General features: G+C 45.0%; 1 protein-coding gene across 3 annotated transcripts in view; it reads left to right on the top strand.

Annotated features, from left to right (window-relative positions):
- The window catches only part of Srgap1 (SLIT-ROBO Rho GTPase activating protein 1), a 274,632-nt gene extending 259,237 nt beyond the window's left edge, over window positions 1–15,395 (top strand). For 2 of the 3 annotated variants that reach the window (XM_051170099.1, XM_051170098.1), the window contains exons 19-22: window positions 4,620–4,800; window positions 6,758–6,892; window positions 7,043–7,382; window positions 15,015–15,395. In XM_051170099.1, the coding sequence (XP_051026056.1) occupies window positions 4,620–4,800; window positions 6,758–6,892; window positions 7,043–7,382; window positions 15,015–15,392 (1,034 nt within the window). In that variant the 3' untranslated portion in view covers window positions 15,393–15,395. Of the gene's footprint in view, window positions 1–4,619; window positions 4,801–6,757; window positions 6,893–7,042; window positions 7,383–8,611; window positions 8,823–15,014 lie in introns of those variants that run through there. The other variant, XM_051170100.1, reaches the window with a different exon arrangement.
- Window positions 15,396–20,153: the final 4,758 nt, after the last annotated feature.

The raw sequence follows: 20,153 nt of genomic DNA, 5'->3' as shown, positions 1-20,153 counted from the left end.
CGTAGCCTTGGGCTCCTGAGAAGAACACAGAAGCTAACAACTCTTGTGTCCAGCCCTGCCCTTGGCTCTCACTTTGCTTTGCCCTTTGATTCTCCCTCCCGACTTGATCGCTTAGTAGCATAATTTGTTTGGAGCTGGTGTTGCAGCCGAAGGGTAATTAGGGTGTTTTGTGGGTAGTGTCAGTTATCTGCTAAGGAAAGAAGGATGACTTTTCTTGTGTTCTTTTCTATTGGAAATAACAACTTTCACACAATGTATCCTGGTTGTGCTCTACCCCCCTCAACCCCCCCCCCGTGTGCCTCCCCATCTTACCAGCCCTTCACCTCCATGTCTTCTCTCTCTTTAGAAGACAAACAGGGAAATAAAGACTAAACCAGAACAAAAAAATCAAAGCATGAGAAACACACACACAAAACAAACAAACAAAAAAACTGTAATTTTTTTTTTTTTTTTTTTTTTTTTTTGGTTTTTCCAGAAGGGTTTCTCTGTGTAGCCTTGACTGTCCTGGACTTGCATTGTAGACCAGGCTGGCCTCGAACTCACAGAGATCCACCTGCCTCTGCCTCCCGAGTGCTGGGATTAAAGGTGTATGCCACCACCGCCCGGCAAAAACAAAGTTGAAAACCATAATATACAAACAAAAGACCAACAAAGTAAAATAATAATAATAAATAATAATAATAAATGTTTTTAAAAGCCATTAAGTTTGAGTTTGTTGGTCATTGCCTGCTGGGCATGGGGCCTGCCCTTAAGTGTGGTTTATGTACCCACTGAGCCACCATTGGAGGAAACTAATTTTTTCTTTGCAAGTGGTAGTCGATTGAAGATAGCTTCTTGATTGGGGATGATGGGGTTGTGTGCACTTCCTCTCCCAGCACTGAGACCCCATGCGGCATGGACCTGTGCAGGCCCGGTGCATGCTGCCCCAGTCTCTTGAGTTCATATGTGTGTCCTGTTGTGTCGGGAAGATGCTGGTTCCCAGGTGTCCTCCAACCCCTCTGGCTCTGACCCTCTTTCTGCCTTCTATTCTTGGTAGATCCTTGTGTCAAGGGGAGGGATTTGATAGGCTAAGTGTTCCAGAGTCTCTCTCTTACTGTATACCGTCTGGCTGTGGGTCTCTGTCCCCATCTCTCCAGGAGCAAGGTTCTCCGATGACTGCTGACACTGACCTAGGGGGACAGCAGGATGTCATTAAGGGTCATTTTACTGCTACTTTCCTTCAGCAGAACAGTAGTAGTTGGTTTTTCTCTAATTCCATGGCCTATCTGGTCTCGGGTTCTTGGCCAGCAGAGCATTTGTCAGACATGGGTTCCAGCTCATGGAGTAGGCCATGAATCTGCATTTTTCTGGGCTTAAAGTGATAGCTCATATTTCCATATGATGTTTCTGAAAGGGTCTGACACTGTCCTCCCCCTCCCCCAGCTTTCTTCAGTGTAGGCAAAGCCTAACCTTCTCTATCCCCACATACCCGTCCCAACTTGATGCCGCCTATCAAATGCCCACCTCTTGACCATAAGAAAAGATGTCTGTTGAGCACTGAATACTCTAAATCTCATTGTGATTTGATCATAGCCACCACTTTTTCTGGAAAGAAGAGCGTTGCTATCAAAGGACATGTTCATACCATTGCCAACCTCCAAAGCTCTTCTGCAGCTGAACCAACTGGAATGTTGGGTTGCCATTTTGACCATCAGAGGCTGTGTTTCCTTATCTCTATCACGGTATCACTACAGAGACCGAATTCTGTTTTCCAAGGCGGGTTGTCACAGAACAAAACTAGCCCTCCGCAAGGACCAAATCTAGAAGGAAGTGCGTTAGGAACGATAGAGTCTCCCAGAGAAGACACAACATTGTCACATCATACTAAGATTAGAAGAACGTGAGCATAGGCCTTGATAGCACCAGGCTATCCGGGCAGCCACTCTGCCGGGTCCACTTCTCTTTTGCAGTTGTCAGAGCCATGCAGAAGCACTAAGTAATCATGTTACACCCTTGCTATTATTGGCATTGATGTCAGCAGTAGCAACGGTCTAAAACGTCTCTGCAGGACCCTAAAGGACTCTCTGTGTGAAAGTGCCATGGCGCCCCATGGCCTGAGATTGATTTGCCATGCAAGGCCCAGACTAAGATGTCTGTAAATAGCTTATTGATTGACACTTGACTGTGAAATGGCTCCCAGGAGAGGACAAAGAGTCAGAATAATGAAATTGCAGAAAATGACTTGTTGATATACTAGGATTGCCACTAAAATGGCCTTCTGATGCGTGCGGTCACCCTTGCATATCCTGCCCCACAGTTCAGTAGACAACTCTGTGAGTCTGACAATCCTGGTGCTTGAAGACATGATGACCACAGAGGTCAAGGATTCTGAAATTATTCATGTATGTTATATGTATGTTGTTCTAGATAGCCTTTGGCCGGCATTAACATCGTGACATTGTATGCACTAACGCGCAGTGATGGGTCCCTTTTCCTTCCTCCGTCACACATTGTGCATAGGTTATACATCGTGTCCTCTGATGATATATACATATTTTTAATTAAAACAGGGAAAAGCTAAGGGTGCGTTGACAGAAGGGTTCATGAACCCTATGTCATGAAGTTACTTTTAACAAATAAGCACGCCTTCACTCCATGAGCGCATTTGTTTCTATCCTCCAGGGGAAAGTGGAGTGCAGAGTTTGGTATTGCATCACCTCAGATCAAGCAGGGTTGAATCTTACTCTGGAAATTTAGAAGAAAGGGTCATTCTTAAGTAGAAAGGCCTACCCTCTCTTCTATAAGTATTTACTGCCACGCTCACTTCCACTGTCACAATAAACTGTGGCGTGCAGCGGTGTGCTCTCTGCCCTTCTCGTCACTCTGCAGAATGGCTAAAAGAAGCAACTTGAAGGAGGAGAGATTTGTTCTTACTCTTAGTTCAGGGGACGTGGCCTGTCGCGGTGGGGAAGACATGGTGGCAGAGGATGTGACAGCATGAGTGACAAGTGGCTATTCCCTGGTATTCAGGAAGAAAGCAGAGACCTGGAGCCTGGCTGGAAGCTGGCCTACTTATAACTCCCTAGCCCTGCCCCCTACAGGTCTACATCAGTCAGGAAGGCAAATCCAAAGGGTTCTGTGATGTGCCCAAATAATGCTCCCAGGTATGGACCAACCATTAGAATCAGGAGCAACGCGAGGCATTTCACAGTCCACCAAAGCATTACATATGGTCTAAAGGACTTGCACTGTTCTCAAAACTCTCACACCTTTTCCCATGCAGCTTCTAGTGTTGCGGTTGGGCTCTGTGACATACTATTTCCCTAAAGACTACCCACCAGCAAAAAAGATGCTGCATTTTCCATGGTCTTAAAATGCTGCGCTGAAATTTACACACAGGCCCCTCACATACAGGTTCTCAGTGCTTGTTGGTTTTCTTGCTTCTACTTTAAACATCCCAGCGAATTTTGCATTTATCAAGTGGGAAAGAAGCTTAGCTTTCTTTATCCAAAACCTTCTCACATCATTATCATCTGTAAGTGTAAGTAAGAGACACCGCAGTGAACATTGGGAAGAATGAGCTGTTATCAAGACGAAATAGAAAGCAATTTCCTGAACTGTTGAGAGACAGACAGGCTTTTCTCCACCAGGTTACCTGCATGTTCGAGAATATTTTGAAACTAACACATAACCAGGTTCTAAGAAATGATGTATTGTTCATTCTACGGAGGTTTCTATAAGCATATGCTCCTTGTAGTTTTCATTTCTGCTAATTATTTTTATTAGATGTCCACTCACTCATGTTGGGCAACAGGAACAAGAATGAGGGGCTGGTAGGAGAGGAAGAGAAAGTCCTTGAATGGAGGACATTTCTGCCCTATGTTTAATCACAAAGCACCCTACAGAGCTGTATGAATAGAATTGTGGCCTGCAGTCTTTCGAGTTCTGGCTTTTTGTATAGTCAATCGCAGTCTCTCCCATGGATTATTTCTTGATTCCTCCCCAAAATAGTTCTTTAATCTGGTCTTTTACTTTGAGTAAAGGGCATTCTAATACGAGCGTTTCATAATTAAATCTAAAATTTTTATAAAGTGAAAGAAAAGTTTTCCCTGCGTTTTGATGTTAACATTGAGATTTCGTACCCAAAAAAAAAAAATTTTTTTTAAGCCTATGAGGAGCATAAATGTATTCAAATATCATTTATCATGATGATTTTATGTATTCTTTAAAGCTAATAAGGCATGTTTGCTGGACTAGTGGTTGTTTTTCTGTTATAAATGCCACTAACATGTTGCAATGGCACTCCATCAATGTCAAAAGAAGATTAGAACAACTGTGGCGGATATTACAACCAAGGAGAGGTTTTATATATCATATTGCAAAGTCAAAATCTTTTTATGATACTGTCATTGTATCTCCAATAAGAGGTTGAGGAAATTAAGATCTAATGCTCAATTTTTCTTTGCCTAGAAAACTGATGACAGCTAGAGGTAATTTTCTCTCTCTCCCTCTCTCCATCAACTGCCCCATGTTGCCTCCTGTTTGATGGTTTGTGCATTTCCCCATGCAGCCTGTCTCAATAACCTCATGCTGACCTTTCCTAATATCCCTGTCCCTCTGCGTTTTTCTCTCGTTTGTAGAGTGTGAGCCAATTGAAGCCATAGCCAAGTTTGACTATGTCGGGCGGTCAGCTAGAGAGCTGTCCTTCAAGAAGGGCGCATCCCTGCTGCTGTATCACCGTGCCTCCGAGGACTGGTGGGAAGGCAGACACAATGGGGTCGATGGGCTCGTGCCTCATCAGTACATAGTGGTGCAAGACATGTGAGTAGGCACAACGCTGCAGGGGCCCCAGAGTTCCAAGTATTGGAGGGTCGGGTGGAGTTGTTTGTGGGAGAGAGAAGGACTAGGAATTCAACCCAAGATATTGCATATGTTCATTCACATGTGCTCAGTTGCTGAGCTACAGCCCACTAGCCCCCAGATAGTAGTCTTCAATTGACTCGAGGGGGGAAAAAAGGACCAAATTGCACGGGCATGGTTTTTCATTTTCCTGGTGACTTTAATGGTAAATAATTTCAATCACTGTATTAACTTTATTCAGAAGATTTCTCTTGTCCTTGAAATCCTACTCAATTGGCAATACATTAGGAAAATGCCCCTGAAGAAGTCAAGGTGAGACTGGTCAGTTGTTGACCGCTTGCCTAGCATGCACAGAGAAAGCCATGGATTCCATGATCGGCGCGCGCCATGCGGACTTGGGGTGCTGGTACTTGCCTATCATCTCAGCACTCAGGAGGTAGAAGCTTGAGGCTCAGGAGTTCAAGGCCATCCTTGGCTAGATAGCAAATTCAAGACCTGCCTGGGATAAATGAGACCCTACTTTACTTAATAAAAAAAAAGTTCAGAATTATACTGCATTGCTGGTAGTTGGCAGTTCAGAACCAGCAAATAAGTTCACTTCCCAAACTGTAGCCAAGAAGAGACATCTTTGACAGTGTCTCTCAGAGCAACAACCTCCACCGAAGGTAGTGTTAGCATGACCATGGCAATTCCCTAAATAGCCATCTTCTCTTGATGTCTGGATGATTCCCCCTGAGGGAGGACACAGACAATAGTCGAAAGGAATCACCTCGATGCTTTTGTTGATGTTATCTCGGGTTCATCGATGAGAAAGCTCTACGTTTTTTCAGGACTATTTAAGGACAGAAGAAGATGGCGGAGTACGTGAAAGAACCTGCTTACAAAACAGCAGGGCCCCTGCTCCCTGAGTGAACTGTTTCACAGTTCATCACCAATTTTAAAGTAACTTTCCAAGCAGAAGAGAAACACATCATATAAAGTGAATCAAAGTATTTAGTGTTGTACATAGCTTTAGGAATACTCAAGTGTGTAAATGACAATCAAAGATGTATATATCTACACTACTAAACAGAGAGGCCCATTATCCATAAATACTCTATATATGCGCACACTCACGCACAATGCGCATGCACACACACACAGACACACATTCACACACGCATTCTAGACACAGAAGCAAAATACTGACCTAACCACAGTTGCCTCTTGGTTTAGTGAAGGTCTTTTGTTGTTTTCTTTTTCTTTTGTTTTGTTTAAGACAGGGTTTCTCTGTGTAGCCTTGGCTGTCCTGGGCTCACTTTGTAGACCAGGCTATCCTCGAACTCATGGAGATCTGTCTGCCCCTGCCTCCCAAGTGCTGGGGCCACCACACCAGGCCTTTTTGTTGTTTTAAAAAACGGGGTTTCATTATGAACTCTGACTGCCCTAGGACTTACTATTTAGATCAGGTTGGCCTCAAACTCAGAGATCTACCTGATCTCTGCTTCCCAAGTGATGGAATTAAAGGCATATGCCACCATACCTGGCTGGTGTCATATGACAGATGATTATTATTTTCTCTTTTGTGTGCCTGAAATTTCCAACTTTCTTGCAGCAAAATTATATTATGTTTAGAATGAATATCTACTTAAGGGTTCTGGAGAGGCATTCAGGGTTACGAGCACATGCGGCTCATGCAGAGGACTTGAGTTTGGTTCCCAGAACCCAGGTTTGGTAGCTCACAAACACCTGGACCTCCCAGCTCCGGGGGATATGATGCCCTCTTCTGGCCTCCCTAGCATCTGCACTCATACACACACACACACACACACACCATTAATAGACCTACAAAACAAGGAGAGCTACGTTAATAACAGGCTTACATAAATGCCATCCCTTACTTTTGTTCCTCTTCATCCCTTGTTTCCCATCATTTCAGGGACGATACATTTTCAGACACTCTGAGCCAAAAAGCTGACAGCGAGGCGAGCAGCGGGCCAGTCACCGAAGACAAGTCTTCATCCAAGGACATGAGCTCCCCAACTGATCGCCATTCTGATAGTTATTTAGCGAGGTGAGTGGCGTTTGATCATCAGCTCCTGACGTGTCCCTCTCTGGGGACCAAGAGGAGCCACTCATACACTCTGTCTTTAAGTGTTACCCATCGTCAAAACCTCTTCCATGCTATTTTTCTTCTTCTTCTTCTTCTTTTGTGAATTTCTAGACAAAGAAAAAGAGGAGAGCCACCGCCTCCAGGAAGACGTCCTGGCAGGACCAGTGATGGCCATTGCCCTCTTCATCCCCCACATGCTCTCTCTAACTCCTCAATTGACCTGGGATCCCCAAACCTAGCCAGTCACCCCAGGGGCCTGTTGCAGAACCGTGGCCTCAATAATGACAGCCCCGAGAGGCGGCGCCGGCCGGGCCACGGCAGCCTGACCAACATCAGCCGCCATGACTCCCTCAGGAAGATTGACAGCCCTCCTATCCGGAGGTCTACGTCGTCAGGGCAGTACACCAGCTTCAATGACCACAAGCCACTGGACCCAGAAACAATTGCTCAGGTATATTGCTTCTAACTGAATACTTGTATTTTAAGTGCTTGGATGTGGCGAAGGCAATATGAAAGACTTAAAATTTGTAAACTGTATTTTCACCTAGAAATTACTAATGGAAACAAGTTCGTTGACTAATCTAAAGCTTGGTCATGAATCTCTCTTGATGATCCATTTATTATTGGCAGAGGCCCAACATATTAGGGTCATATTGACTTAAACAGATGTGGCAGAAATGTAGGAGCCAGGATATTCATACTCATCATTGGTGAGTTTGCCAGGGAAATATTGAAAAGGAACGGCGAACGACCTGCTAACAAGTGCATAATACATTCTAAAGCTCGCAAGATGGACCAGTGGTTACAACAGGATGGAAAGCCCGGACACCAGATAAACCAGTAGAAACCAAAGGTGACACACACCTTCCAAGTTAGCAGCGGACAGATCAGCCGATAAACAATGTAATCGATGATCGTTAGCCATGTAAAGAACTGTAATGCTGGGTCCTATCTACCTCTTGAATACAGTGTCTTCCCTTCCTAAAGGGGCTCTGTCCTTTATCTCTAATGATCAGAGTTGACGAGACAGAAGTAAAACAAGTATGAATGGGTTTGCCCATTATACCATTTGGCCCTCTGGTTCAGAAAATGTCTTGGTAGTTAGCAACGGAGGAAGTGGATAGATTTGGTGCTGGGTGTGGGAAACCAACCGTCTCCCAGCTGTTTTCTAAGTGGACCAAAAGGAAAAGGGATGAGGAACAAGATAATGGATTATTTCAGAGAGACGCAGTGGGGAGAGGGGAGGGTGGGCAGGGGAGGGAGGGAGGGAGAGGGGGAGAGAGAGAGAACACAAACAAAAAAATCCAAAACAACCCAGGAATCCTTAGATGACCCATTCCTAAACTATTTGTGTGTTCTAACGATAAGAGAGTTAGGTGGTAAATTAGGCTATTTGAGTAGTTTTGATCCATTTGTAAGCAGTTAAATTAGTTTTAAGTATAGTGCAATTTCTCAACAAAAAGGCCTTTTAAACTGAGTTTTTCTATTTAGATGGCTATGCAAGGCCCTTCAAGACCTATTTCGAGCTGGTTCCAGTTGGCTGTAGCTGAGTGTCATGGTTTGAGAATCTCCTAACATCATTTCTGTAATAAGCAGGTGAAATGTGATTTGGTGGAGAGACAGACTTAGGAGCTTCAGGGCAAAAAGGCATAATAAACTGCTTAACCCATTTGCTTCCAGAACCAGGAAATCTTTTTATCATTAGCATAAAAACAAAAGTCAACAAACAGACCAGTTTCCGTACATTCTATCTGGGGCGCAAATAATTGGTTTTTTCTTTGGGTTTTACCCCTATGTTAAGCAGTAAAGGAAATCATATATGAAAGAAATTGTTTGAAAAGTATTATGTCACCCTGGCAAAATGGCTTCCAGCTCTGTCCTTGTTCTAGCTTTCCATCTCCAGCCTTCAAGGAGCCCCACGAGGACACAGGAGCATGTCATCTGCAAATTCTTTTAGTATACCAATCAGTGGGCTCCCTGAAGCAGACTGGACCAGAAGAGTTTGCCGTCTACAGGCATCATGCCTGTTGGGTTAGTCTGTACTGGACACCATAACTTAAAATCATGGCTTTGCCCCAGGTGTGGTGGTGCACACCTTTAATCCCAGCACTCAGGAGGCAGAGGCAGGTGGATCGTTGTGAGTTCGAGGCCAGCCTGGTCTACAAAGCAAGTCCAGGACAGCCAAGACTACACAGAGAAACCCTGTCTTGGAAAACAAAAAACAAAACAAAAATCATGGCTTTGCTTATTCATTAAGCAAATGCTTACTGAGCATCAACTGCTCCGGGACCTGTGGGGTGGGGGACAAGGGGGACATTTACACCGTGTGGGGAGTGAGAATTATTATGGTCCAGAAGTGTGGAAGAAGTCCTGGGGCTGAAGAGAAGAATCGTTTCAGACAGAGCAGCTTCTTCCTCCCATCTCAACACTGCCTGTTTTGAACTTCTGATTTAAAAAAAAAAAAATCATAAGTTTTGCAGTCTTAATCGTTTTTTTTTTATTTTTTAAGTATAGATAGTTCAGAAAAGACTCTTTCCGTCCTTATGAAAGAACTCTCCAGAACTCTACACAGTGACATTTTCTACCCGTTGAAACAACAGTGCTCAAGTCCTCCATCCCACAACCCCTGGCAACCACCATCCTACCTTCTGTTTCTTTTGATTTGACCACTTCGCACACCTCATATGTGTAGAATCATAACACACATTGTTATTTCTGTGACATCTTATTCCATATAGCACAAGGTCCTCAAGGTGCACACACATACTGTTGCCTTTTCTAAGATTCCTCTCAATTCTGAGTGGAATGTATTTATTTATGTGTGTGTGTGTGTGTGTGTGTGTGTGTGTGTGTGTGTGTATTAGATAATATGTAATAATTATATATGATGCATATACATATATATAGGAAAGAGAGCATGCATTATCTTTATAAATTACTCAGTGATGCACACTTTGCCCTTTGAAATAAATTTTTATAATTCTTTATATCTGAACTGGATTAATGAGATATATATATTTAACTTGATAGCATAAGTGATAAATATAAAAAACCAGTATTTTTTAAATTAAGTGCATTTCAGCATTCTTTTTTATTAATATATTTAGCACATGTATGCAATATGTAATTATCAAATCAACATTATAGCTCTCTTTTCATGTTTGGTTCCTTATAAACTATGTAATTCTGAACTATAGTTGCCCTAATGTGCTATGGAACACTAGAACTTGTTTCTATGAATGGCAGTTGGTGGCTGTGCAAAAGACAAACCAAAACATTTTTATACCCACATGTGGCATCTCCATCAATTCAGTGGTTATAAGTGCACTGGCGTAGCAGTATTAATTTAATTAACTCAGTCATATGGAAGATGCTGCTGCTAGTGCTGTGATTTTTCTCAGAGGAATGGACAGACCTTGCTTACAGTCAGAGAGTAATTCACAAAGCAGTATTCCTAGAGAATTTAACACCATGCAAAAAGTATTTCGTGTTTCCATATTGCGGACCTAAACCACAACAGAGACGTTCTATGAAGAATGCCCAGTGTTTATTTGGGATGGCAGAGCATTGCCAGGGTCTGTGCTGCTGTGGCGAACGGGGAGCAAATGCAAAGAGGTGGAGACACAGCAACATTTTCAAGGTGAAAGGAAGAGGCTTGCATTCCTATGAAGGAATAGGCCTTGGCTACAAGCACTAATGACAAGGCTGGCATCCATCCAAGGCTGGACAGACAGTTGCTGGACAGATGTCTGTGCTGGATGGAAGTCCTTACAGAAGCATTTCCTGTGTAAGAGTGCAATGGCCTTTGTCAAGGTTATCAATCTGGCAGGGTTTTTTTTGTGTGTGTGTGCACAGCTTTTGTTTTGGTTTTGGTTTTTCGAGACAGGGTTCCTCTGTGTTATCTTGGCTGGACTCACTTTATAAACCAGGCTGGCCTCGAACTCACAGTGATCCACCTGCCTCTGCCTCCTGACTGCTGGGATTAAAGGTATGCACCACCACGCCCAGTTTTGTTTTGTTTTTTGTTTTGTTTTTAAAGTCAGGAACACATGCAACCTTCCATTTACCTACTTAAGCATGACGAATGTGCCTCCATTTTGATCCTCAAATTTTTCATATGAGAAAGAAGACAAAATAGTTACCTATTGCCTGTTCCTGCTCCCCCCTCACCCCCTATCCCAACTCAGAAAGGGGTAGGGTAGCCATGATAAAGACTAGACAACTGTCATCCCTCAACTGGAATGACTAAGGAAAAGTACTGACATGCTTCCCCCTCAGGGAACAGCTGTGAGCTCTAGAGAGTTTTGAGTCTAAGGCTGAGATGGCACCACAGAGAGGCACACTGCCTCTGCTGCTCTGTCTTAGTGTCTCCATGGCTGTGATGAAACACCCTAACCAAAAGCAACTTGGGGAGGAAAGAGTTTACTTTATCTTACAGCTTGTCGTCCAGGATTCCAGGGGAAGAGAGGCAGGGACTCGAGTGGGCACCAATGCAGAGGCCAAGGAGGCATGCTGTTCCTGGCTTGCTACTCATGGCTTCCTCAACCTGCTTTCTTATATTACCCAAGACCACCTGCCCAGAGGGGCAACATCCACAAGGGGCCGGGATCTCCTCCATCAATTACTAATTAAGAAAATGCAACACAGCTTGCCCAGAGGCCTATCCAGTTTCAAGTTGACATACAAACTGGCCAGCACATAGCCTGTCTCCTCCTCATAAAGGACTCAGAGCTGAGATGGACTTCTCATGGAAGAAGCTAAGTGGACCTGGGAAGTCCCCACTGCTACTGCAGATGACTCCCTGGGAGAGTCCAATGATCCTCACAGGCCCCAGCACAGTAGAGAAAGTTACCCATGGTTCACAGAGCTGTACTGCCAGAGAATAGTAGCATATAGCCACAGTGGCTGCTGTGACATAGCTCCCTCCATCTTAGAACTGGACCCTCATCAGAGTGTTTTCTCTAACACCCAGTGACCAGAAAGTAAATGTATCCTTTTCTGTCTCTGCTGCCCTCTGCCATGCTCGCCCAACTAGCGGCAGCACCCTAACCCCGGGCTGCTCAGACCTTAGGCCCAGCAGCCAAGATCTCAGGTTGTTCAGAGGGCCAGCTGGCAAACAGCTGGCTGCATACCAAATGTGCCTGTCCTTGGCCCAGCAGCCTGCTGTCCCCATCCACCCGATAGGACTCACACATATGCTCCACTGCTCCACTGACATCCAGGCATAGTCCTCCTTCCCACAGCCAGGTGGCAGCCCCGCCTGCCAAAAGGCCAGGCAGACAGCTGTAGCCCACGGATGCCAGCATAACACCCAGGCCATTCCAACAATTGATCAGGTAGTGGCCCCACGCCCCAGCAAAACTGTCACACCACTACAGTCCCAAGCACCTGCATCCTAGACCAATGATGCCATCATAGCCATCCCTGAAAGGGATTATAGATGAAGTACAGAGTAGTCACGTTAGTAAGCTCTAGAATTCAGGGCAGCAACAAACCTTAGGTCCCATCCACCGCTGTGAGGCCCCCATCCACCGCTGTGAGGCCCCCATCCACCGCTGTGAGGCCCCCATCCACCGCTGTGAGGTCCCCATCCAATGCTGTTAGACCTCTCCCGAAAGAATAAATAACATAAAATTTGAAAATGTGAATATTTCATTGGTTGGAAAAATATCAACAAAGGAACCAACTAAATATGAAGAGGATAGGATCACAGTAACACTTGTTAGCAGACCCCAAAGAAAAGAAAATGTATAGGCTTGAAAACAAATTCAAAATAATGACCGCAAGAGATAGAACAATTTGGAGAACTCAGAGGCTTTCCCTGACCTAAATGATAAAATCAACAAAGAGATAGAAATAATGAAACAAAACACAAAGAAAAATCTTACACCTGAAGAATTCAGTAAGTGGAATTAACAAAAAAAAAAAGAAAAAAAAAGTAAAGAAAGGAAAATTATACAGTTGAGAGGCACAATACAAGAATACAAGACTACACCAAAGCCACAGAATGAGTTCCAAGAATTCTAGATGGGACTTGTAAATGAGCTCAGGCAAAGCAATGAAACAGTAAAAATCGAGGAACGTTCATAAAACTTCTAGGATGGAGTTAAACGGGTGAATACCCAGGTGGTGGGAGCTCCAGAAGGAAGAGCCATGGAGGAAGGCCCAGAAAGCACACTAATAAGAGATGACAACTTCCCTTGGGGGCTGGAGAGGTGGCTCAGAGGTTAAGAGCACTGGCTGCTCTTCCAGAGGTCCTGAGTTCAATTCCCAGCAACCACATGGCGGTTCACAACTATCTATAATGAGATCTGGTGCCCTCTTCTGGCCTATGGATGTACATACAGGCAGAGCACTGTATACATACTAATAAATAAATAAATCTTGAGAGAGAGAGAGAGAGAGATGACAACTTCCCAAAAGTATGCAAGTCCAAGTCTGTGAAGGTCAAAGTTCCCTGATCAGATTCAACCCCGAGATGTCTTCTCCAATGAGCATGCCAATGAAGGATCAATAATGAATAAACCAATCAAACACAAAGAGAGTTCTAAGAGCAACAAGAGAATAAAGTCAAATCCCATATGAAGGATCCAAAAATGCAGATTTTTTCAGCAGAACCATCTAGAATACTATACTATATTTTATCTTGTTTTGTTTTCTTTGAGACAGGGTTTCTCTGTGTAGTCCTGGCTGTCCTGGACTCGCTTTGTAGACCAGGCTGGCCTCAAACACAGAGATCTGCCTGCCTCTGCCTCCCGAGTGCTGGGATTAAAGGCGTGCGCCACCACACCTGGCAAATACTGTATTTTAAACAATGAAAGAAAAAAACAAAAACAAAAGACTTCCAGACAAAGCCACTTCTCAAAATGAGAACTCTCTTGAGAACAGGGAGCGCATTAAGACTAGCCCTGCCATGTAAGACACTTTCTCAGGGTGGAGGGCTGTGCCTAGCAGTGAAAAGGAACTAACTGCCCAGGTCTGAGAGAGCATGAAGGCCGGGAGGGGCGGGGCTGGTTTGGAAAACAGTTAAGAGGTACAGGAAGGTGTGTGGATGGGTCAGAAGTATAGCTTCTAGTGTCCCATAATTGATAATGTTTAATATTAAATGCCTAAATAGTATTAATTAGAAAGTAATTTGAATGTTCCCAACACAAAGAAGTAATAAGCATGTGAGGCAGTGGATGCGCATCATAACCTAAGCTGGTCATTGCACACACACACACACACACACACACACACACACGTGTGATATATATGTACAGTTTTCTGACTAAATGTTCTCACATTTTAATAGCTGCATTCTGGTTATTATAAACAGGGTTTCCACCTTTGTATATGTATCTCAAGAGGGCTTGGGGAGAAGGCGCAATTAGTTCAGTTCTTTATGTACAACCATGAGGGTGTATGTTCCACTCTTGGGACCAACTTTAAAAATCAGAGTGTGGGCCTGAGCGTGGTGGCGCATGCCTTTAATCCCAGCACTCGGGAGGCAGAGGCAGGTGGATCTCTGTGAGTTCAAGGCCAGCTTGGTCTACAGAGCAAGTCCAGGACAGCCAAGGCTACACAGAGAAACCCTGTCTCGAAAAACCAAAAAATAAATAAATCAGAGTGTGGTGATGCTCATGTGTAAATCCAGCACTGGGGAGGCGGGGCCATTCAGCCCTGCTCAAATCAGTGAATCCAGGCCAGTGAGACACTCTTACCTCAAACCAAAAGGGACAGCACCCGATGAATGACACCTGAGGTTGCCCTCAGGCTACACATCCACAGGCACACCTGTGCACCCGCCCCACCCTCCACACGGTCTCACACACACAACGGTGAGATAGAATTCTGATCAATATCAAACCAGACAGAGAGACCTCAAGAGGTTTCCTAGTTCCTCAGAGTGAAAATGGCTTCTGGGCCTCCCTGTGTGCTGCATCTAAGTCCCCTGACCACTTAGAATCAAGCCAGAGCCATAAGGCAATGGTGGATGCGCCCCATGGGCAGACTATAACGTTAAAACATTCATGCCCTTTTCTTTGTTTCTATAGCTACCAGTCTACCTTTTCTGACTTTTTTTTTTTTTCTCTCTCTCTAGGATATCGAAGAGACCATGAATACTGCCCTGAACGAACTCCGGGAGCTGGAGAGACAGAGCACAGTGAAGCACACCCCGGATGTCGTGCTGGACACCCTGGAACAAGTGAAAAACTCGCCCACCCCCGCCACTTCCACGGAATCTCTCAGCCCCTTACACAACGTCGCCCTCAGGAGCTCAGAGCCTCAGATCCGCCGGAGCACCAGTTCCTCCAGCGACACCATGAGTACTTTCAAGCCTATGGTGGCACCCAGGATGGGCGTGCAGCTAAAGCCGCCAGCCCTTAGGCCAAAGCCCGCTGTTCTTCCAAAAACAAACCCTACCGTGGGGCCCACCGCACCCTCTCAGGGTCCCGCCGACAAGTCTTGCACGATGTAAACAAAAAACTCAAGGTCATGAGGGAGGGGGTTTGAAAGTGAAAATGGATTAGTGACAAGAATCAGAGGTCCACAACTTCCTTACTCTTGCTCTTATAACTGGAGACCTTTCTTCGGCTTTTCTATGTTGTCGAATGTAAAGATGTCTGGGACTAGCTAAATTAACATGGGCATTTGTATTTTGTAAATTTTTTTTTTAAATAACTGGACGTAATGTCATTTTAAAAGACAATAGAAACACGTAGACTTACTTGAAAATCCAATGCTGCACACCTTGTAATGAAGCCAGCACCTCCCCCTCCCCCACACGGTATATGGCTTCCGGTTTAGTGTAGCCCAGGAGAGCGACCTCGAAGCAAGAGAACCCGAGTCCCAGGTCTTGCTGGAGCATCACCCGCCGTGGTCCGTGACACTCGTGGGATGAGCACTCGCTGTCCAGGAACCGACAACAAGCATCTCTGACTCCACCCAGAGTTTGGGGGTGGGTGCTCAGCACCTGTTGGAGGCCACAGAGGGAGGTTTTCAGGGGGACTTGAAGAGGTTCAGTGGTGACACTTTCCATAAAAGTCGTTTCCAGGGTAAAGACTCAACGGAAGAGGGTGGAAGAAACTCGGATGTTGCTGGAACCGAACCAGGAAAAAGCGAGGGAAACTGTTCCCCAAGGCAGTTGACCTTTCTCCCTCCAAGAACGTGATCGGGCCCTGGAGAGGTCCAAGTCCACCCCTATGCTCGAAGGACTAGAACAGTTGAATTTTAGGGACTTCCTGGTTATACCACAAACTCCTGCAAAGTTGTTCGATAACTGCCTAAGAAATATTTCTACCTTCCCTTAAATCCATATTCTCCTTTATGGCAATGGGGAAAAAAACCAAACAGGAAACAAATCCTTCATTCGCTGATGTGACTAAATTAACCTTGGTTTCTTTATGCCACAAGGGCCCAAGGATCCCAAATCTGAAAGCCGTAACTAACATCTCTCATTGAGCCAAGCCAGATCTGACTGCGGTACTGAGTAAGAGCCACGTCAAGCCACCACGGGAAGATGACCTTGTGGCACCAGATGGTCTCTTCCCAGTTTTGTACCTCAGAATCATGACTCCTGTTCTCGCCCTGTGTGTGTTTGCTTTTGGGATTTTGCATTATGATCGCTACAGAACTCCCATAGTCAAATTGGCTCAGTTAGGGACGTCTTTCCCTGGCATTTTAGCACATAGCCCCTTTACCTTATCATATATTTACTATATTTTTCCTTTATCTTAAAAAAAAAAAAGCATTAGATTTGGGTGTGCTTGGTTCTGGGGACTGAACTGGAGGCCTCTTGCATGCTAACCATACACTCCCCCACTGAGCCCACCCATCACCCCAAGACCATCCTGAACATAATTGTTTTTACTGAGGTACAAATCTCCATTTTCTTGCCAGCCAGTACCTGTGTTAGCACCGAACTTCCTAATGAAGCAAAGTGGATGTCCCAAAGCAAGCTCCTTAGAACCCATCCCTAGGTTTAATTTAAAACTGGCAGCCAGTTGCACGCTCACCTAAGAATAGCCATCATCGACAATAATTCACACAGAGGACAAGCCAAGATCTGTACTAAAATCAAGATGGTGACCCATCGCTACCTCAGTTTGCTGGTGTAACTTTTCTGTGGCAGAAAAGGATACTGATGAAATATTCCCTCTCAAAGTCACCCTCCTAGTCTCACAAATGCACTGGAGACGTAACTCCCCCATACTTCAGGTATGGTAAGGTTTTAAACCTCACATTTTTCAGAACCATTCTTTTTGGCCATTTTGATAAAAGAAACCAGAGAGACCCTGCCAGGACTGCGCTTTGACTGACACTGATTCCTGGTTTCCCTTGGAAGTTTATTGTCTCCTACATGAACCTGCCATATTAGAAAACAATAACACCTCTTAAAAACCATCTTCGATGGAAGATGCCAACGAAGGCATAAGAAACTCGCAACCTTTTGGGTTTATTTGTAATTGCATTTTTTAAAGCTTTTGGTTTTTCAGATCTTACTCCTATACAAAGCTCCCTTAGACAGCTCTCTGGCAGTCACCCCACCCCACCCCTGCTGCCACCCTAGTGTCTGCCATCTTCCGGTGCATCCATCTACGTCTTCCTGCTCCCTAGGTCAGGATTCTACTGCCTTGGATGACAAAGGCCATGCTTTTGTAAATAGCTGCAGCCTCAGAGCTGGGCCTCTTCCTCCAGGAAAAGGTAACTGGGCAGGGGTGGGGGTGGGGACTGATGGGAGGGTACTTCCATCCCTCCTTTATTTTCCCCATCTTCTCTCCTGTAGTCCTGTTTTCATTTCCAGACCTACTTTTGTCCTGCAAACGAAAGCAAGGAGTATAGGGGAAGCACTCACCCATCCTTCCTTCCCTAGTGATGACTCCACAGTTTTACATTTTCCCACAGATGACATTGGTGCCCATGCACAAAAGAGTTTCAAGATGTGTCCCCTGCACAAAGGATCCTAAAAGCAGTCAGTAACGCTCACTACAGGCTGCAGCAGCTGAGAAGGGTCACCTTGCAAGGACCTGGTTTAAGCCACAGATGTAGCACAGTGGGAAGGCACAAGGAAAAGAAGGAAATGGACTCCCGAGTTGCTCTGGGCTCGCCCCCATTCCCAGATCTTTGAATCCATATGCAGTTAAGGGAGGGGACCATTTGATACACAAATTATAGTCCACAACAATACCTGATTCCACATACACAAAACAGCCCCGTCCGTAGAGCCCTGATGGAGATTTGCAAAGCCCTTTAGTGTGAGTTGAGCGCCTAAGGAATGGATCGCTAGGAACTAAACTGCACATTCTCTGGCACATGTCACATAAACTTTCAAATTGCTGAGGGCACTATGGAAAGCTGCTTGTTGCATGTCAACACCATTGTTCAACAGTTTTTACTCACATTCACACAGTGTAATCTAACTTCAGGGCCCAGTGAGCCAGCCATAGAATAATTCATAGTGAGGGCCCATTTATTCTACACCCACAGTCATGAGTAACTATGAGTGGACAATGGACTTCCAAGGGTCAGATGACCTCTTGTTTTCTCTCTATATACATTTGCCATTCCCAAAGTTGCTTCATAATTTAATTAAGAGGAGGGAAAGATGGTGGGTGGTTGTTGGTCTTAGCTTTTAGGACTGCTCAGCCTCTGATGTCTACAAGCTGAAGGGACCATGATCTAACATCTGAAATCCAACAATAAAGAGGCCGTGAGTCCATTGAGAGCTCACATTTGGGTTGATTATTTATTCCTGCCCATAGCAGAAAAGACCCTAAATGCAGGAAATGCATTTGGGATGCCATCTCTCTATTAGCCACCACTGAGACCCTGCAACACAGAGAGCCTAGACCTGAAGGCTCTACCCATGTGCAAATAGAAGCCCCCCCCTTCTTCAGACAGTCACCTCAGCTGAGAGCTGCCCCCCGACCCCACCCCACCCCCACCGCCAAGTTCCAGCTGTTTTGGATCCTCAGCCTTGCAGCAGGATGACTTTAGCACAGGCAGCAAAGCCAGAAGCTAAGCTGTCCCTCATCCTAGTATACTTTATTTAAGAAAAAAAAAAGTGTCTCAGTGGTATAATCAAAGTGGGTACCTGTATCTTTAAATTACATAGGGAATTTTGTATGTTTAAGTACTTGTACTGGGTTCCATAATGCTTACCTTAGAAACTAGTAAAAGAAAAATATATAAACTGTGCATTTGTGAATGCCCCTCTGTAGAGCATTCATCTAAGTTCTATGTGTAGTGTGGTGGTTATTATAGATATTTAAGGCGTAGTAGGTGGCAGTGTAGGAGAGACTGCGCATACCCTGCATTCTTAAAGTGAACTCCTGCCCACGTAATTAAATCAGTATTGCCCTTTCCTGTCAGTTTGGTCAGTTGCAGTACCGGTAGCTTCCTGCTTGTGACAGTTACCTAATTGTCTCAGTGTACATCAGTAGTATGTACATGTGAAAGTGCCTTCCTATCTTAGAAGAGTTTAGCCTTGCTCTTGTACTGTTGCCCACTATGTCCCGCCCACTTCCGTCAGTTCCTGCTGCCCACCAGAGTGTTCCAGAACCCCCTCCTTGCTCCCAGCCTCTTCACCCATCCCTATCTTCCTGTGCCTCTCCGAGCTGAGACGTGTGTGTCTTGCATCCATGTGAATTATCAGACTGTCTCGTTACCCTCATAGATGTGACTGTGCCTTTCTGGACCCACAGTGATTCCCCGCCATCCGCCACACCCTTCCCACCATGCCCCGTGCCCACTGCTGCCTGCCATCCTGTCCCCATGTCTCCCTGCCTCTCCGGTACATCCTCTCCTTTCTGAGGTGAGGAGAAAAGGGATGCTTTTACAGTCCTGGAAGAAAAGGAAATGTTTTGTTAATCTGTTTGTGACAATGCACTTTTCTGTATAGTACTGTACATTTTTGGCATGTACCATTACAGGCTTCAGTATGCAGTTGGGTTCGTTCTTCAAGGTGTAGCTTTATAATAAATAGGATAGTTCTTGGCCACCTCTGTCTGCTTGCGAATTGCTGTGAGTCTGTTGTGTCTGTTCCTTTCTCTTTCGCTCTGTTTCCTCCAGAGAGCTGGGTTGTGTTAAAGAATGTGACATTTTAACCTTTTTGTTTTGTTTTGTTTCGTTTCAGGCAGAGTCTCTCTATGTAGCCCTGGCTGGCCTGGAACTCACTATTGTAGACCAGGCTGGCCTCAACACACAGAGCTCTGTCTGCCTCTGCCAGGATTTAAGGCAA

The sequence above is a fragment of the Acomys russatus genome, chromosome 28 (assembly GCF_903995435.1).
Source record: "Acomys russatus chromosome 28, mAcoRus1.1, whole genome shotgun sequence".
NCBI classification, from domain to species: Eukaryota; Metazoa; Chordata; class Mammalia; order Rodentia; family Muridae; genus Acomys; species Acomys russatus.
This window is presented reverse-complemented; position numbering and strand designations above follow the sequence as displayed.